Source organism: Morone saxatilis, unplaced genomic scaffold, assembly GCF_004916995.1.
Source record: "Morone saxatilis isolate NCDOM2014 unplaced genomic scaffold, NCSU_SB_2.0 Contig10, whole genome shotgun sequence".
In the NCBI taxonomy this organism is placed as follows: domain Eukaryota; kingdom Metazoa; phylum Chordata; class Actinopteri; family Moronidae; genus Morone; species Morone saxatilis.
In genome coordinates this window covers 14,078,544-14,093,909 of record NW_023339652.1, presented here as the reverse complement: position 1 = coordinate 14,093,909, position 15,366 = coordinate 14,078,544, and the positions used below count along the sequence as shown (strand labels likewise).

Sequence of the window (15,366 nt, the reverse complement as noted above, 5' to 3'; positions counted from 1 at the left end):
GACACCTTTTGAATAGATGGCCTACAAACCCAAGTATGTGAATGTTAAAATATTTCTGATATGTTCTAGCAAAAACGAAATGACTGATTGAAATTAATATCATTACCATTGTGCCTTATTCCCAAAACAAAGACCATTTACAGAAATGGCAACATAGTCATTGCATTATAAACTATCCCTTTAGAAATGGGGGATCCGGAGTGAAGCCATGTCCTAGAAAAGACAAAGCCTGTTAAATGTTTTCCCTTACAGCTGATTGAGGAGCTAGAAGTTCTGCTCAGAGATGCTACACATCCACAAGAGGGCCAGAAGTACCAGGAGGCTCTCATAAATTTGCAAGAGCTAATCCACTTGAAACTCCACCTCACCACGGAGGAGATCCTCAAGGTACAGGAATCATAGTCGTACGCGTGGAAGGTGCTATAGAATAAAAATGATGCATTATTGTGTCGTAACATCCAAGGCACTGTGCGTGTGAACCATTCCTGCTTCTCGTGTCGTGTGTCTCCCTGTACACAGAGGGCCAGTGCGAACATCGACACCGAGACAGGCAACATGCAGACGGTGATCAAAGACGACAATGTCACGCTGTGTTTCTGGGCCAACCTCAAGAAGAATCCAAGGTTTGTGGAGGAAAATGAAATTGGAACATTTATATTTAGCAGGAAAAACAATATCTAGCATTTCTCTTTGTTTCTAATGGGTCCACTCAGGTTTAAGGGGTTCAATTTTGAAGAGGCCGGCCTGGGCTTTAATCTTCCCAAACAGCTGGCTGTGAGCGATATCGCTGTACGGATCCTCCACACACGGTATGACCACCTGTCCTTGCTGTCCAGGATGGCTCACCTCAGAATACACAGCCACAGGTACTCATCTGACAGTGCTCTTCCCACAGCTAATACAGCTAACGCTAGCAATACTTTTACAGGAGTAATAATGCTGATAATACTAACCCTGTTCTCTTTGGTCTGTGTTCTTGTCTTTCCTCATCTGTTGGCTCCCAGGTCTTTTGCAGGCGGTGACGAGGCTCTGGCAGACCTTGGGGTGCCTGAGCAGGAGCAGACTAGAGCAGAGGAGGAGGTAAAGGAAGACAACGAGACGCTGCAGCGGAGGGCGGACGAGGAGGTGCAGTCCATCCAAGGGTCCGAAGGGCGGAAGGTAAGATGAAAGAAAGACTTCCCGGTCTGGGTTGCCAAGTTGATTGGGATGTTTTCATGCTCATTGTGTGTGTGTGTGTGTATTTCAGAGTGCAACCAGCGTACAGTCGAGGAAAAGCAGTGTCCAGCCTGCAGAGGGACAAGGGAGCCAAGTTCAGACACAGATAGAGGCGCTTGGTGGAACGATGTCCAGCCTGACACTTCCTGATATTCTGACAGGTCTTGTGTTTTCTAATGTAGATTTAGATCTGTCTACATCCATTATTGTGTAAAAATAGAAGTAAATGAAGTTATAAAGCTCTTCCTCCATCTTTTTTTCCCCTTCTCTTCAGATGAAGGGGACTTGAATTCTCCCCCAGTGGAGATAACAATGATGGACCGCGTCCAGGTGGTAGATTTAATGCAGTACACACCTCTGGGTGGGGTCCTCTTCTATGATGTGTTTCACCTCCCGCCACAAGCCCACCAGGTCAATGGCTGGGAAATTAGACAGGTAAATAGAAAAGGGGTTTCAGCGTTCTCTGCTTACACCAGGCTCAGCAGTTTAAGTCGGCCTCCACTTCTATGTTTTTCCAGCTGCTGGACAAAGGGCTGCAGGTGTTCCCCTACCCTGTGGAGAAGTCTAAGGTAGATGGCAACGAAAGCGTTACGTGCCCTCCTGTTGGCGTGTCTGTGACGCTGCCAGAGTCTGTCGTCTTCTTGGAAACTCCCCAAGTGGCTCGCTGGGATGCTGCAGGTAGGGCATACTATACAAAACCCTCTCCAGCATGAGGGGTGTGAAATACAGCTATTTAAAAAGGGCAGCAAAAAGTCATGGACATTGGTTGCTTGTCCAGGGAAGCAGTGGAGGATGGACGGTATCACTGACGTCTCTTATGAGGAGGCGGAGGCTAAGATCTCCTTCAAGATGGACTCCTTCCAGGCCTTTGTGCTGATGCAGGAAACGTATGCCAACCTTCCCTTTCAGAACTGGGAGCTCAGGCCATTAGGCCAAGACTCAGCTCTATTCACTGTCAACGGAGCGCTCATGGACCTCAGTATCACAATCCAGGTAAGGGACCGGAGGGCACTGTACCCGCATAACAGAAGAATTAATCAGAAGATGTTCTAATTTGTGTTTGTGCCTATTTTACTAACAGGGTAACCAGTGTATGTTGCAGTCAGAGCAACAGAGGGGTCTCGCTCACCTCATAGGGACGTGGATGAGTGGCCCCGCCCTGCAGAGAGCCATGCTCAGCGCTGGCATCAACATCTTTGTGAATGAGTACACGGACAAATACGTCAGCACTTGCAGCAAGGTCTGCTCTTTTAGAATAGAAGACTAAGATACTGAGCCAGGTTTGGCTTTATTTGGTCATGTCCATGTTGTGTTTCAGTGTCTGGCAATGAATCCACATATCAGTGACAGGAAGTGGGAGATGACTTTCTTTTAAGCATCATTATTTTACAGTACATTGTTTAGGCTGACAACACACCGTCATCACAGTGCTTTCAACTTATATTACACAACATTCGGAGCAGCTGTTTTAAAGGTGGGGTCAGTCTTTATGGCAGAGCTTTGGCAAACTGTCGGTGTTTGATGACCTGGGAATAACATAATAATATGAGATCAATTATCAACTATCTTTTTCCGGAAGCCCTGACTCCACCTTTGCATAAAGCAACAAGAGTACTGCTGTGTCCCAAATCAGTCTGTAGAGCGTTAAACACTTGTGACTAAGAGTATACTTGCACACTATGCTACTCACAGCTGGAGAAACACAATTCATTTAAATTAATTTTTAGGGAAAACATTTTTAACTGGCAGTAGCTTTCTGGTAACTCACACATTGTATCATTACTTGTTAGTGTAAAAGGGTAAAGCATGTTATATTTTTATTTTTGTATACTAACCGCTGAACAGTACATTATTCTTACATCTGGTATGTAGCACATATATACATATACACACACACACACTATATAGAATTTGTATATAGTATGGTACTGGGACATGCTAGCAACCATGTGAGGCTACATTTAGGCACAACAGTGCTTTGAGCTAAATGCTAACATGCTGAAGTTTACCAGGTATAATCTTTAATCTTATAGTGTTAGCATGCTAATATTTGCTTTAATTAGCTAGTTAGTTAATGGGACTATTATTATTAGTTGGTTATAAACCAAAGTACTGGGCAAATTAAAATCTAGCCTCAAAGGTATGGGATCACCAAACAAAATAAGATTCATATTGAGTGCGATGTGAATGTCTATACTAGATTTCATGGTAATCCATCCAGTAGTTGTTGTAATTTTCTTTAAAACCACAAATGTCAACCTCATGGTGGCACTGCTAAATGTGTACAGCGATGCAGAGATGCCTGGATGATAGAATAGAAACATATATGGAAAACACTACTTCCTTCTAAAAAAAAAAAAAAAACTACTCACAATACATGATGTAAAGCTGAAGGGACCATTGTACACATTAGAATAATGCTTAGATCACTATATTCCTCTCCAACATTTTCCAGAGTGATATAAATGTTTTGTGTGGTTTGTCTCCTCTTCAGGACCCACTCACTGAACACGCTGCCTACGAACAGATGGCCCTCTTCGCCTCTGCTTGTGCCTTCTCATGGAGCAAGTGGAATGCCAAATGTGGCGCTGAGCATCTGGTCATGCAGGTATTCTCACTAACACTACCCTCCCTGTGTTTGCCTGAGGAGGATGTGCACAGTCACAGTATCTCCTCCTGCACACATGGACTCCCAAGCCACATGCAAAGGTGTACCCCAACCACTTCCGCTCTGGGACTGACAAACAATTAGGGGTTGTCAATGCAGCATCAAGTTTACTGCGCCAGCTGGGCCCTTAACACGAGCAGATTAGACATTTATACACCCACACAAACACAGGCCAGAGATATAATCTCTTCAGAATGAGGAAGAGGGAAGTTTTGTAGTGCCACAGTGTCAAAGTGTAAAAAAAGTACTGTCTCTCAAATGGGGAACGCTTGGTTCTCTCTAAAAAAAAACAGTGAGTCTGTGGTTGAGTGCATGGACCGGACATAAACTGCAGCCGTTTAAGAGAAAACACCCAATCCAAAATATCAAGTTACTTTTAATTTCTGTTCAATTTCCTGTTTGCACTTCCTTCTCCTCTGTCAGGTGTGTGAGCACCACGGCCCCGCCCCTGTGCCTAAGGGCTCGTGGAGTCTGTACCTGCTGGGCGCCCAGAGGAGTCAGAAGCTGGAAATCACAGAGAAGAGCGAGGCTTTCTCTCCAGACCATTATCCCGGCAGTGAGTTTCACTCCACCTTCATCCACATGCTCCAGGACAACATGAGTACTGACGGCATAGCTAGGACCAGAGAATCCAATTATCTGTTTGTCGATACAGTACAGAGCCTGCTCTGTGCCACCAGACCCTTCATGTATTCATAACCTGTGTGAAATTAACTTGGGGTTGCACTTTTTAAATGAACAAAATAAAGACATTTTAAACAGCTGAATTTAAAATGTGCATCTGGATGCACATAAGAACCCACGTCTTCCATTGTACAATTGGCTACTTTATTTGTGCAAAGTCTCACGCATCTTCTTTGGAACATACAAAAGTGTATGGAGTTAAAAACGGTGACAACCACAGCAAAAACTTAAAGACAAAAATAAAAAACCCTTTGGTGTTAAGACTGTAACAATGTAGAATTATAACTTAACAAAAATAAACAGATATTCACATCTCCCCACTCAAAACTAACAAACTCATAAATATAGATTTCAAAAATTTAAAAACACTTAAAATGAAAGATTTATTACCAGTGTTTATAGACTTAAAAAATATTAAATGTCCTTTGCAACCTGTAAGGAAAAAGGCTGGCAGTCCTGCTTCCTCAAGTGCATGAAATGTGTTAAAAAAGCCATGTGGAACAATCGGAGCCATTGTCCATGATGCTTGTCAATGGAAAACTGCACAGCGGCCCATTGCATGACTTGTTGGATCAGTGTTGTCATTCTCATGGAGCTGTGACATGATTGGTCAACATTGTGCCACCTCTGATGACTGATCAAGCCTGATTTGACAGATTGTGTTGGGTCCAAGTAGACAGTTGCATCATAATTTGTTGAGGGTGTTGAGCAGCCCACCGTGAACCACCTGGAACCGCTTCTTCTCTTAAAACACAGACACACACAGACACAAACAGTCTAACTAATTTAGCAAACGTGATGTGATGCATATTATCCTCCACAGGGTTAACTATTCTGAGGCCTGGTCTGTGCTGTCAATACAAAAGTCTTGTTTTAGGAATTTTCAGGCACCAGTAAACATCCCAACAGCCTTTGCTCAGGAGTGGTACACTGTACTTTCCTTCATCACCACCACAGTGCACAGATCATTTCAGCAGAGGGCCGATGGGCCGTAACACCATCCAAGCCGGGTCTCTGGGGCTAGACGGGGGGCTGTCCGTTGTGCCGGAGCCCTGCGTAGGGCCACAGCAGCTGCTGGATGGTCATCCAGGAGTCCCCGGTCCCCACAGGGGCTGCATCTACCACTGGCTGCATCACCAGGCTGGCCAGCAGTGCCAGGAGACCTGCAGGGGAACCATGAATATTTACCAGCACTGGGAAAATGCCTATAGGCAACTGCTCTGTCATTGGATTTGGAACATGTAGAACACAGGCTGGGATTCAGAAGTGGGCTGAAAACTGATTTAGAAAGTGTTAATCAAAACAAAAGAGGAAACTCAAATGGCAAACTGAGAAATGAAAATGCCAATTTGTACATGCTTTAATCAGTACAGAGTGGGTCATTTGTTTCTACTACTGTCAAGTACAAGTATCAAGTTACTCTATTCTTTATCTGCAAGATTAAAAAGAATAATCTGAAAATAAGTACTACAGACAAACTGAGCGTACCTGCTAGCACTACCACCATCGCCAACCAAAGCCAGAGCCCCCTGCCACCTCTAGCGACTGCTGCTGCCGCTGCCCGGGAAGAGGTCAGGCCGTGGGACAGAGACTGGGCCATTCCTTGGTCTGTAGACGTCGGGCTAGAGGAAGGGCTCGGACTGCAGGTGGGCAGCAAGAGAGAATAAAATGTTACCACAGGATGGACAGAAAATGAAGCACGAGAGAGGGAAACTTAAGAAATAAAAAATGGTCAAAGATGAAGCTAGATATTGAATAAGTTACCAAAAATGACACATAGGGAAGGAAATAAGTAATCAAGTCTTTTTAGAGTCATTTGTGGTAACTGATGCAATAGATGGCAGGCGGTAAATTAGCTGCAGCTTGGTACAACCTGAAGTCGGCTTCAATGAAGCACATTTGACCACCTGTCTCAAATAGTGTCAAAGATGCAAAACCATTCACCTAGTCTTCATCAGCATAATGAAAAAGCTGTCAATAGCACAGTTAATAGCGGCTGGCATGGAAGTGGATTTGAGCATCGACTGGTTAAGCAAAGGCAGCAGACAATTTGGGCCTAGCATCTTGTCAGCAGTAGGAGTGCTGCTTCAAATCACTTTACAGTCATTACGAGTCAGTGCAAGGTTGTAAGTGGCCTTTGATTGGCACTCCCACATGATAAATACAGGTCTTTTGCATGCACTTATTGTTTTTTTGGATAGAGACAGAATCCAGAAGCCCTTCCCACTTTGGACTCTCCTCCCTACACACTTACAGCATTACAAACAGCTCATCCTGACTCCTGAGCAATGTGGAGGGAGGAAAAGAGGAAAGGACAGTTCAGAACAACACATGATTGCACAAAATACTCAGTTGCCCCACAAAAATAAAGACAAAAAATAGTCCAAGTGTAGTTGTTTGCACAGACAATGTTAAGGTGGCTGAACATGTTAGTAAATGACAGAAGACGAGGCGGTAGAGATGCACTGGTTATCAGTTAGACGCTTTGTTAGTTGCACACTGAAAAACAGAACTTGAGATCCATGCATGAAACAAATTATGAAGCTTCAAAAATCACTTGTCACACTGACATACACTGATCTCAAGTTAACAGCTGAAGGAAGTGGTTCATTTGTGGCCCTTGTAGTAGAAAAACGCTCCGTTAACATGATTAAAAGCCGCTGAGCCCCTGGAGCAAAGAAGAAGCTAGTCCAGCACAAACCCATATAATGGAAGAGTTTCATCACTTAGGTTCCATGTACTCACACAGCATGTTGAACAGAACATGATAAATAGCACATAAGTGATCATTTCATATTAAATAATTCAAAATGTATGTATGTGTAAGTAAATAAAGAACAATAATTCAGCCTGTGTGTAGCCCATGTCATCTTTTACATTTGTTGGTGTCTCATAAATGCTCTGGAGCACTAAAGGTGAACTCTCCAGCAGACCTAGCAGTAATGTTAAAATAAACATGACAGGGACTGAGTAGTTTGCATGAACAGTGACAGTCACAATAGCGACCTACAGAGACCTTTGACAAATCTCGTTCACTAATAAGATGCATGGTGGCTGTGTGATCTCTGAAAACCACAGAAAAAAAATAACACCACAGAAATGACTGTTTAACGTCAAAGATGGAGATTAACTAAACATCTGGTATGTCAGAGATGACCTTTGATATCAGACATTTCAGTTTGCAGCTACTGGAACCTCAGCACAGCTAAATGATGAACTCTTCCACTATGCAGCTAGCCTCTTAGCTTTGCTGGCAGAAAGTGGTGCTGCAGTAGGCTATTGGTGGGTATTTGGTTAGACTAACGTCTTGAGGGGCAGAATGAGGGAGGTGAGTTTGTTGCCCAGCTCACTGAGACTGGACCTCCTCCTCTCTGCCACCGGCTCCTCCTTCTGCTCGTCCTCCGACTGGCAGTCGGTGTTGTCGCAGGCCGTCCTGTTGGCACGCGTGGGTCAGCCATTCACAAACACACTGTTCAGTTGCACATTCAAATACAAGCATGGCTGCATAACTACACTGACTATGTGCTCATGCACATTCCATGCATATGCAGCCAACAGATACTGACTGTTTAACATTTATATGCAGTACACAAAGAGATATCCCTGATCAAACTTTTAATGCGCTATAACAATGCATGCCCAGCAATGTCAATTACATGCTCCAATATTATATCATGATCCCACAAAGCAATTTCACAACCTTTCAGATATTTGGAGAGAAATAAAATTGCTTAATTTGTTTCATCTAAGCTTCAGTTTAGGCTTAGCTGGTCAAATAGAGCAAGTTCTACTCTCATCGTCCAAACATTTGAAAGCTATATGATGCCAATATAAAATAAGTCCACACTTCTCATTTTACAAATGACACACAAGAAAAAATGTGCCATATTTGAAAAATGTCACAAAAAGGATGTTGGCTTCTGATAAACACTTCCCCATGCAAGGAGGGACCAGATGCATGAAAGATGGCTGCTGTGCGGTTGGATTTCATCATCACTGATTTTTTTCCCCCATCACCAAGTTTGTTCCAGCAATCTTAAGCTTCACCCTTTCATTTACTTGAGAGTAGTGTAGTGTAGTTACGTATATTAGATATATGTACAGATAATTAATTTTGTTTTTTTTTAATTGTTCGTCTGTAAAACTTGCACATTACAAATGCAGAAAACTGTTTCCAGAAAATATCCTCTCCAAAATGATTGTGAGAAGTGTAAACTTGTCAACTACAACAAAAGTAAATTGATAGTTCTCAAAGTCGAAGGCAGGCCTCCCCAGGGGGGATTCGAACAGTTTCAGGGGAGGCTCAGTCAATGGAAGTGAAAAAATAATATTACATTAGTTATTTAAAAGGAGATCACTTAGAGTAGGGGCACTTTTTTCCCCAAGCCTCGTCTGAGGGGAGGTCCCAGTCTCAGACCCCAGTATTCTCCACTGTCAGACCCACAGTAGTAATGTCACACCAGAAAGTAGCCATCTTTATGCATCTGGGTCCATTGTAAAATAACTTATGGGACGCAGCCAGCGTGGTACCCTTCTTCTTAACATGTCTTACCCCTTCATCATGAGAGAGGGCTCTTCAGTGTCAACCCAGGCCGCAGAGCTAACAAAGCGTTTTAGTGGGGGGCGCGCCATGCTCTTCCCTGCCACATTCCTGAAAACCACCGTTATCACATTGGGGCATAACAACAACAACAACCCTTTTGTTGTGGTGTAACCTCTGTGGCCTGAGAGAAACAGCCAATGGCCTCCCACACATCAGAGATAATGCTGCTGCTGGGTTTTAAAAAAGGTAGAGTAATGTAAACAGTCCTCGTACTACTAATTTAAGTACACTTTCCCCTTCACATACAAAATAAATCTTGTTTAACTTCACTCGACATATTACAATCCAGGCAAATGTAACAAAAACATGAACACACATATGCAAATACCTACCATGGGGATCGCCTGGTCAGTCTCTCTGTTTCAGCCTCTGAGCCATCTTGTGTTTTGGACTGTGGTGGGAGAATCAAACTATTTGAGTCATGTAAACAAAAATGCTCTTTGGCACAATGTAGAGCATGACAACAGACATTTCAACATCAGCATACACAACTCAATTTCTATTTCCTAACAGCACTAAAGCCTGCCCTACATTTGACCTACATTCACACTGTGGTATGAGACTTTAAACTTGTAGTTTAACCGTGATCTGACAATTTTCATGCTTTGGTCTGCACTGCAAGTTGGCACTGAAAGCAATCCTAAGAAAATGGAAAATATATAATGAAAACTCTGAAAAAAAACATAACTTTGATCAACTTTGGATATGAACTTTATTGTATTAATAGTGCAAATAGCCCACTTGCTGACTGTATGCAAGTAAGTAAGTGTGTGCTACATGATGTCCTCACCATGTCAAATTGCATGTTGCCTCCACCAGTGCGGGGGATTGCCGCTATGCTTACCCGGCGGGCTGTTGGCTGTTCGGGGGGGGGTGGGGGACATGACTATTACATTACATGAACATTACTAACACATCAAGGCAACGTCAGTCCTGAATGAAGAATGATGAGATCATATGTAACTAGCTGCAGCTGACCTTGTAGTACTGTTGCGGCTGCTTCTTCCCACGGAAGTCATCTGGAAAGAAGGAACAGATCAGTTACCTGCTATACATTTGGTTGCATGTGCAATCACTGACCGACCATACACACATACACACACACACACACACAAAACAGGGTTGTCACTATATTGAGCAAGCATTATATGGACCTGTATCTAAATATAGTATTACCCCAAACATAACATGTCTAGTAAACACTGAATAGATAGCAACTATTACAATAGCCACTTTTAAATTTAAGATATTCAACATCAGAACAAAAGAGTAGCTAACTGGTAATATCAGTTATTATTACAAGTGAATTGTACCTTGACAGTATGCAACGTGTGTTTGTACACCCCATACCTTTTTGTGATCCAAACGACCTCTCGTTCTGCATGAGCGTCTCTCTCAGCTCCAGCAGCTCAGCATGCTCCTTGGTGTACATCCTCCTCAGGTTCTCCACATGCTGGATCATCACCTCCACAGCTTTACCAATACGACTCTCCTGACATTCACATGCACATGGCTCCATTAAATAATCAGAATCAAAGGCACAATACGATATGTAATTTCAACTCAGTTTATACTTTCATCACACCAAAACAAACACACACATTATCCCACCTGGTGAATAGCTCCTAGCATCTCAGAGCGACTGGACACCCTGGTCATGGACTGGATGAGGATATCCAGGTTCTTCTGAAGCCTCTGGATGATCTCCATGGACTGGTTGTCGTCCTCACACAGAGGAGTCAGTGCCTAGGAAGAGAGGACCAAAAAAAAGGAAAAGAAAGAACAAGGAGAGTTGAGAAAAGACAAAGAAAGATATTTTACACATTATTTTACACTCTTTATAAAATCTTTATTCATTTTTAGAATAATCTTGATGTAATGCAAATGTCCACATTTTTACGGCTGACTGAAACTTGTTCAAACGTGAATCTCACTCACATGAAGCCACAACAATTATCACAAAAAAGAAGGCTACGATCTACCATAGTAACAAAAATTTAAAAATTGGAAAGGTGTGCAGGACAAACAATAGTATTATAAACTAGAGGTGCACTCCAAATATTCAGTGGGTAATTATCAAAAAGTGTTAGGGTCCACATTCCTAAGACTGAGAATATAAATAAAAGGTATACTTCGTCAATTCTTTTGCCAGATGATGGAGCAAAACTTCCACAGAAAGCTGGAAAATTGCACACAAACACAGACTAACCTGCAATAAGCCCTGACAGCTGGACACCTCCCTGCGGACGTTCTCCTCAGCCAAGTCACGTGACCTCTCCTCCAGCCGGAGTCTCTTCTCCAGGGTGAACATGTCGCACTTGAAGCCCAATGCCAGACGCTGGAACTCTGTCTGAAAACATGAAAAGGTTGACACTTAAAATGACTGCAGTCATTGTACGACACATACTGTTTGTGTCATTGATTAAGATAAGAGTTTTTCGCCTATCAAAGACACCACTATTGTGCTGGCAGATAAAAGACACCAGATAAATTATGAAACTTCCCTGTAGAAAACCCACAGATTTGAAGAAACTCATCAGTTTGCATTAGCAAAGTGTAGTGCAAACTTATTAAAATGTTAACTGTCTCCAAGACTAATGACATACATACCTCAATTTCCTTATCACTGGGTGACAGGCTGCACATAAAGAGACAACAATTAGAACACTGTGACAAATTTTATTGCACGTACACATGGATGATAAAGTGCTGACTTGTGTTATGATCACTTGCCGTCTTACCTGTTCCTGTCTTTCAATGTGTCACTGGTGTCAGAGATCATTGACGTCTCAGCTAGAGAAGGAAATGATAAGTAGGTGTATCATGGCATGACAAAATGGTGCAATCACCATTTAGATTTTCAAACAGTAAACGTACAAGCACTCATGTACTACAAAATGTACTTAAATTTGATATTAAAAGACAGGTGGTAAATATTATACATCATATCTAGTATACAACAGTGTACAATGAATATATTACACATACATTCCTTCTCAGTGGCCTTGCTGGTCTCACTTTGGTCCTCCTGAACTTTGTGTTCCTTGATGGCCTCCATGTTGCGCGTCAGCTCCTGCAGGATCCGAACAAACGTTACTGCCTTGCTCTGCTCTTTTCCCCCCTCCTGCTCTCCTTTTAACTCTGATCCCCCCAGGCTCCCATTTTCCTCAACATCCATATTTTATCTTTCACTCACTTCCTCACGACTCTCCCCTATCCTTTATTAGTCTTTACATAATAAAAGGTAAAATGAAAAGATTCAAAGCAGCTGGCAGTGCAGCTGGCTCTTGATTCTGAATGATCTTATTCTGAGTAGAGCTAAAATGAAACTACGTGCTCTCCCTTTCTCTCTCTCCCTTTTGATATACACACACACACACACAGAGTCGCATAGCTGGAAAGACAGCATTTCTCTTCAACGTCATGCTGAATGAAGATACTCATAGCAAAAACTCATCACTAACCGATACACATTATCTTCACTATCCATTCAACATGATCCTTGGTGTTAAAATAAATCTCCTCTGAGGTTGTTTTAAGCTGAGCTTAAACAAAAAAATATAAAAATTCAGTGTTAAAAAAACATATACAAAAGCAGAACAAGAAATCATCAATAAAAATGATGCACTAAAAAATCGACAGCCGTAACAAAAAGAAAAGGTTCAAGATTTATTGTTTGTAGTAGATAACACCTGCTGAAAAATGAATAATGGTAGTAAACCATATCTACAACCAGACCCTAAATACAAACTAAATTAACTATAAAATTAGATTTTTGAGCAACTTTATACAAAATGAAACAACAAACTACAGTATAATGACCCTGATCTACACAAACTCCAAAAGTAGTCAGGTACATGACTTTAAATCCTTGTCACCACCAATATGTGGAAGTACGAATCCAACAGTCAAGTGTTGCAGTAAGTAAAAGCAGGTCTTACCAGTTGCCTCTTATTTTTGCCACAGAGGGGGAGGGAGTCCTTTTTGGCAGCGCTGTCCTCCGAATGGCTGGGGTCAGAGGTCACGCTGCCCATGCCGTTCCCTGATTGGCTGGCATGTGTGACGGACGACCGTGTCTGAGGAGAGCTGCTGTCAGAGAAGGTGGTCACTCCACTACGGTCGAGCTGGTCTGTCCCTGGAAGGAAGAGTTGTGTGTGGGTGGTCAAAGTTACACGCAGATGCCAGAAGGCGTAAACAAACAGTCGGCTTAGAAATATTAGGTTCTCTGTTTCTGTCCTTCATGCACAAAGATTTGAAGGTTTTTCTTCCTACCCTCCATGCTGGCGGCTACTGTTGATATCTCGGCTGTACTGTCCTGCACGCTCTCCTCCTCTTCCACCAACACAGGTAGCAGACACGTGCTGAAACACATGTACAGTGCACCTTTATATAAAATTATAGCATTTGCAAAAAACAAATGTCACTACCAAAAAACATTCTCTCTTGGCAGAAATCGCGAAAATCTTCAGATTTATTGCTGCTGTTGGAAAGTGGAGCGATTTGAAAACCCGGCAAGTTCAAAAGGTTTCCGGCGCTGAACAGTTGACAGTGACTCACCTGTCCTCCGCTGTTGATCTGTCTGCCGACTTGTCCTGGCTCGGGCTCTGTGATGGGACAAAAGTAAAGGAAGAGAAGGACGGAGAGGGTGAGAAAAATACAGGCGATGGTGCAGCACAGTTTTATGTCCTACGTTACCAGAAATGGTCAGTGATTAAAAGAAATGCGTACATTCACATACATGTAGCGTACCTGTCCCATGGCAGTGAAATACTATCTAACCTGTACAGAATGTGGAAGAGAAAGACTGGGCTGTTTCCTTATGTAATGTGGAGCTTTGTGGAGTGCCCGGCAGCTCTCTGAGTGTGTGTTGCTGAGAGAGGTGCTCAGAAAACACGCTAACACTGGCACAGTGCTAAGTAGTGGAGGCGGACTGCAAGCATATACACACACACACACACACACACACACAAAATGGAGCAAGGTGAGCGCTCAGAGTAATGCAATGGGATATTGTATAATGAGTCTGCATAATATCCGTTCTGACAAGGCTCAGAATAGGAGAGAGCTGCCTTACTATTTCAATACAAAACCTAAGGACACTTCAATGTCATTTTACAGCCAAAGAAACTGAAGCAGAATTAAACTGCTCAGTTACCCCTTAACAAGCATCATTACCTGGCATCACATCCAAATGCAACATGTTTTTTATATAATTAACTTAACATTCTTCCTGGGGAGCTTTATTCCAAAAGTTGAAATCATCCAATCCTCCAAATGTTGAAGGTTTGCATGTCAATAATAATCAGTTTTGTCATTGCTGCCTAATCCCAACTAACCCACTAACCCTCCACTACCTACTACACTACAAGTGTGGCATAACTCTAGATGTGTGTGACGACATGTGTGAGAAGTGACAATGACAACAACAATGGCGGCTGTTAAAGACGTTAGCGTAGATGCTGCTAGCATCAATTATATCAGAGCTGCAGAGTATTTCTTCACTGGAAGAAGTGTAACTAACTGAAGGCTTTTCTCAGTGGAAAAGATGTGTTCATCCAATCACCAGCCAAGTATTCTATTGTTTGCCTGTCCTGTGTTTCCAACAATGACTAGCCAGATGTTTCTGTGTAACAACCTTCTGTGTTAACCTTCAACATAAATATGTGGAAGATTCCTATGAAAATATCTTACATTTACAAGTAAAACTACTATTTGAATATAACCAAATGATTTTGTCCAAAGAAACTCAACTCCTTTTTGTTGGCAGATTAAAACAAAGAGCTAATTCTTAATCATCAAAACACTTTCTTGACCAGGCTTCTGTTAGTGTAAAAAAAGTATTTTTTTATTTTTATTTTATTGACGGGCTGAACACACCCACAGCTTCAAAAGCCTGTCTTTCCTGGCTCCCCCCGCACTCTCTCTCAGTGGGGAGGCAGTCCAGCATGCCACCAGCAGGCAGGAGACTAAATAAACCAAGCTCATTGATCTCTCAGCAGGATGCAAAGCAGACTGTGGTGAAACAGCATCACAACACAAGTGAGCCTTGCCTCAAACATGAAAACACTGAGAGCCTGTGTGAGGCTGGGCATACCATGAAGCATTCTTATTGTGTAGACCATACATCAAAGCAGCTCACTGTAAACACTAACTGGTCCAGACAGACAGAAGACAGTGATGATCCATTGTGTTATTG

The 15,366-nt window shown here is 42.5% G+C and overlaps 2 protein-coding genes across 6 annotated transcripts in view; one reads left to right on the top strand and one right to left on the bottom strand.

Moving 5' to 3' along the window:
- Positions 1–4,609, top strand: part of cfap94 (cilia and flagella associated protein 94) — a gene marked incomplete at its 5' end in the record, with an annotated part of 5,898 nt that extends 1,289 nt beyond the window's left edge. Inside the window, 11 exons of the mRNA XM_035680992.1 lie at positions 253–387; positions 520–623; positions 714–866; positions 1,005–1,158; positions 1,247–1,376; positions 1,490–1,650; positions 1,734–1,893; positions 1,994–2,208; positions 2,297–2,455; positions 3,710–3,823; positions 4,307–4,609. Coding sequence (XP_035536885.1) covers positions 253–387; positions 520–623; positions 714–866; positions 1,005–1,158; positions 1,247–1,376; positions 1,490–1,650; positions 1,734–1,893; positions 1,994–2,208; positions 2,297–2,455; positions 3,710–3,823; positions 4,307–4,582 — 1,761 coding nt within the window. The remainder of the gene's footprint in view (positions 1–252; positions 388–519; positions 624–713; positions 867–1,004; positions 1,159–1,246; positions 1,377–1,489; positions 1,651–1,733; positions 1,894–1,993; positions 2,209–2,296; positions 2,456–3,709; positions 3,824–4,306) is intronic.
- Positions 4,610–4,692: 83 nt separating this feature from the next.
- The window catches only part of lrmp (lymphoid-restricted membrane protein), a 33,228-nt gene continuing 22,554 nt past the window's right edge, over positions 4,693–15,366 (bottom strand). For 2 of the 5 annotated variants that reach the window (XM_035675833.1, XM_035675841.1), the window contains exons 24-39: positions 13,728–13,774; positions 13,443–13,531; positions 13,112–13,305; positions 12,159–12,243; positions 11,912–11,963; positions 11,781–11,808; positions 11,380–11,520; positions 10,782–10,916; positions 10,521–10,662; positions 10,149–10,189; positions 9,961–10,029; positions 9,503–9,561; positions 9,120–9,218; positions 7,872–8,000; positions 6,056–6,207; positions 4,693–5,730 (exon numbers count right to left, since the gene is read on the bottom strand). In XM_035675833.1, coding sequence (XP_035531726.1) covers positions 5,588–5,730; positions 6,056–6,207; positions 7,872–8,000; positions 9,120–9,218; positions 9,503–9,561; positions 9,961–10,029; positions 10,149–10,189; positions 10,521–10,662; positions 10,782–10,916; positions 11,380–11,520; positions 11,781–11,808; positions 11,912–11,963; positions 12,159–12,243; positions 13,112–13,305; positions 13,443–13,531; positions 13,728–13,774 — 1,605 coding nt within the window. In that variant the 3' untranslated portion in view covers positions 4,693–5,587. The remainder of the gene's footprint in view (positions 5,731–6,055; positions 6,208–7,871; positions 8,001–9,119; positions 9,219–9,502; positions 9,562–9,960; positions 10,030–10,148; positions 10,190–10,520; positions 10,663–10,781; positions 10,917–11,379; positions 11,521–11,780; positions 11,809–11,911; positions 11,964–12,158; positions 12,244–13,111; positions 13,306–13,442; positions 13,532–13,727; positions 13,775–15,366) is intronic. The other 3 variants (XM_035675857.1, XM_035675848.1, XM_035675865.1) reach the window with 3 other exon arrangements.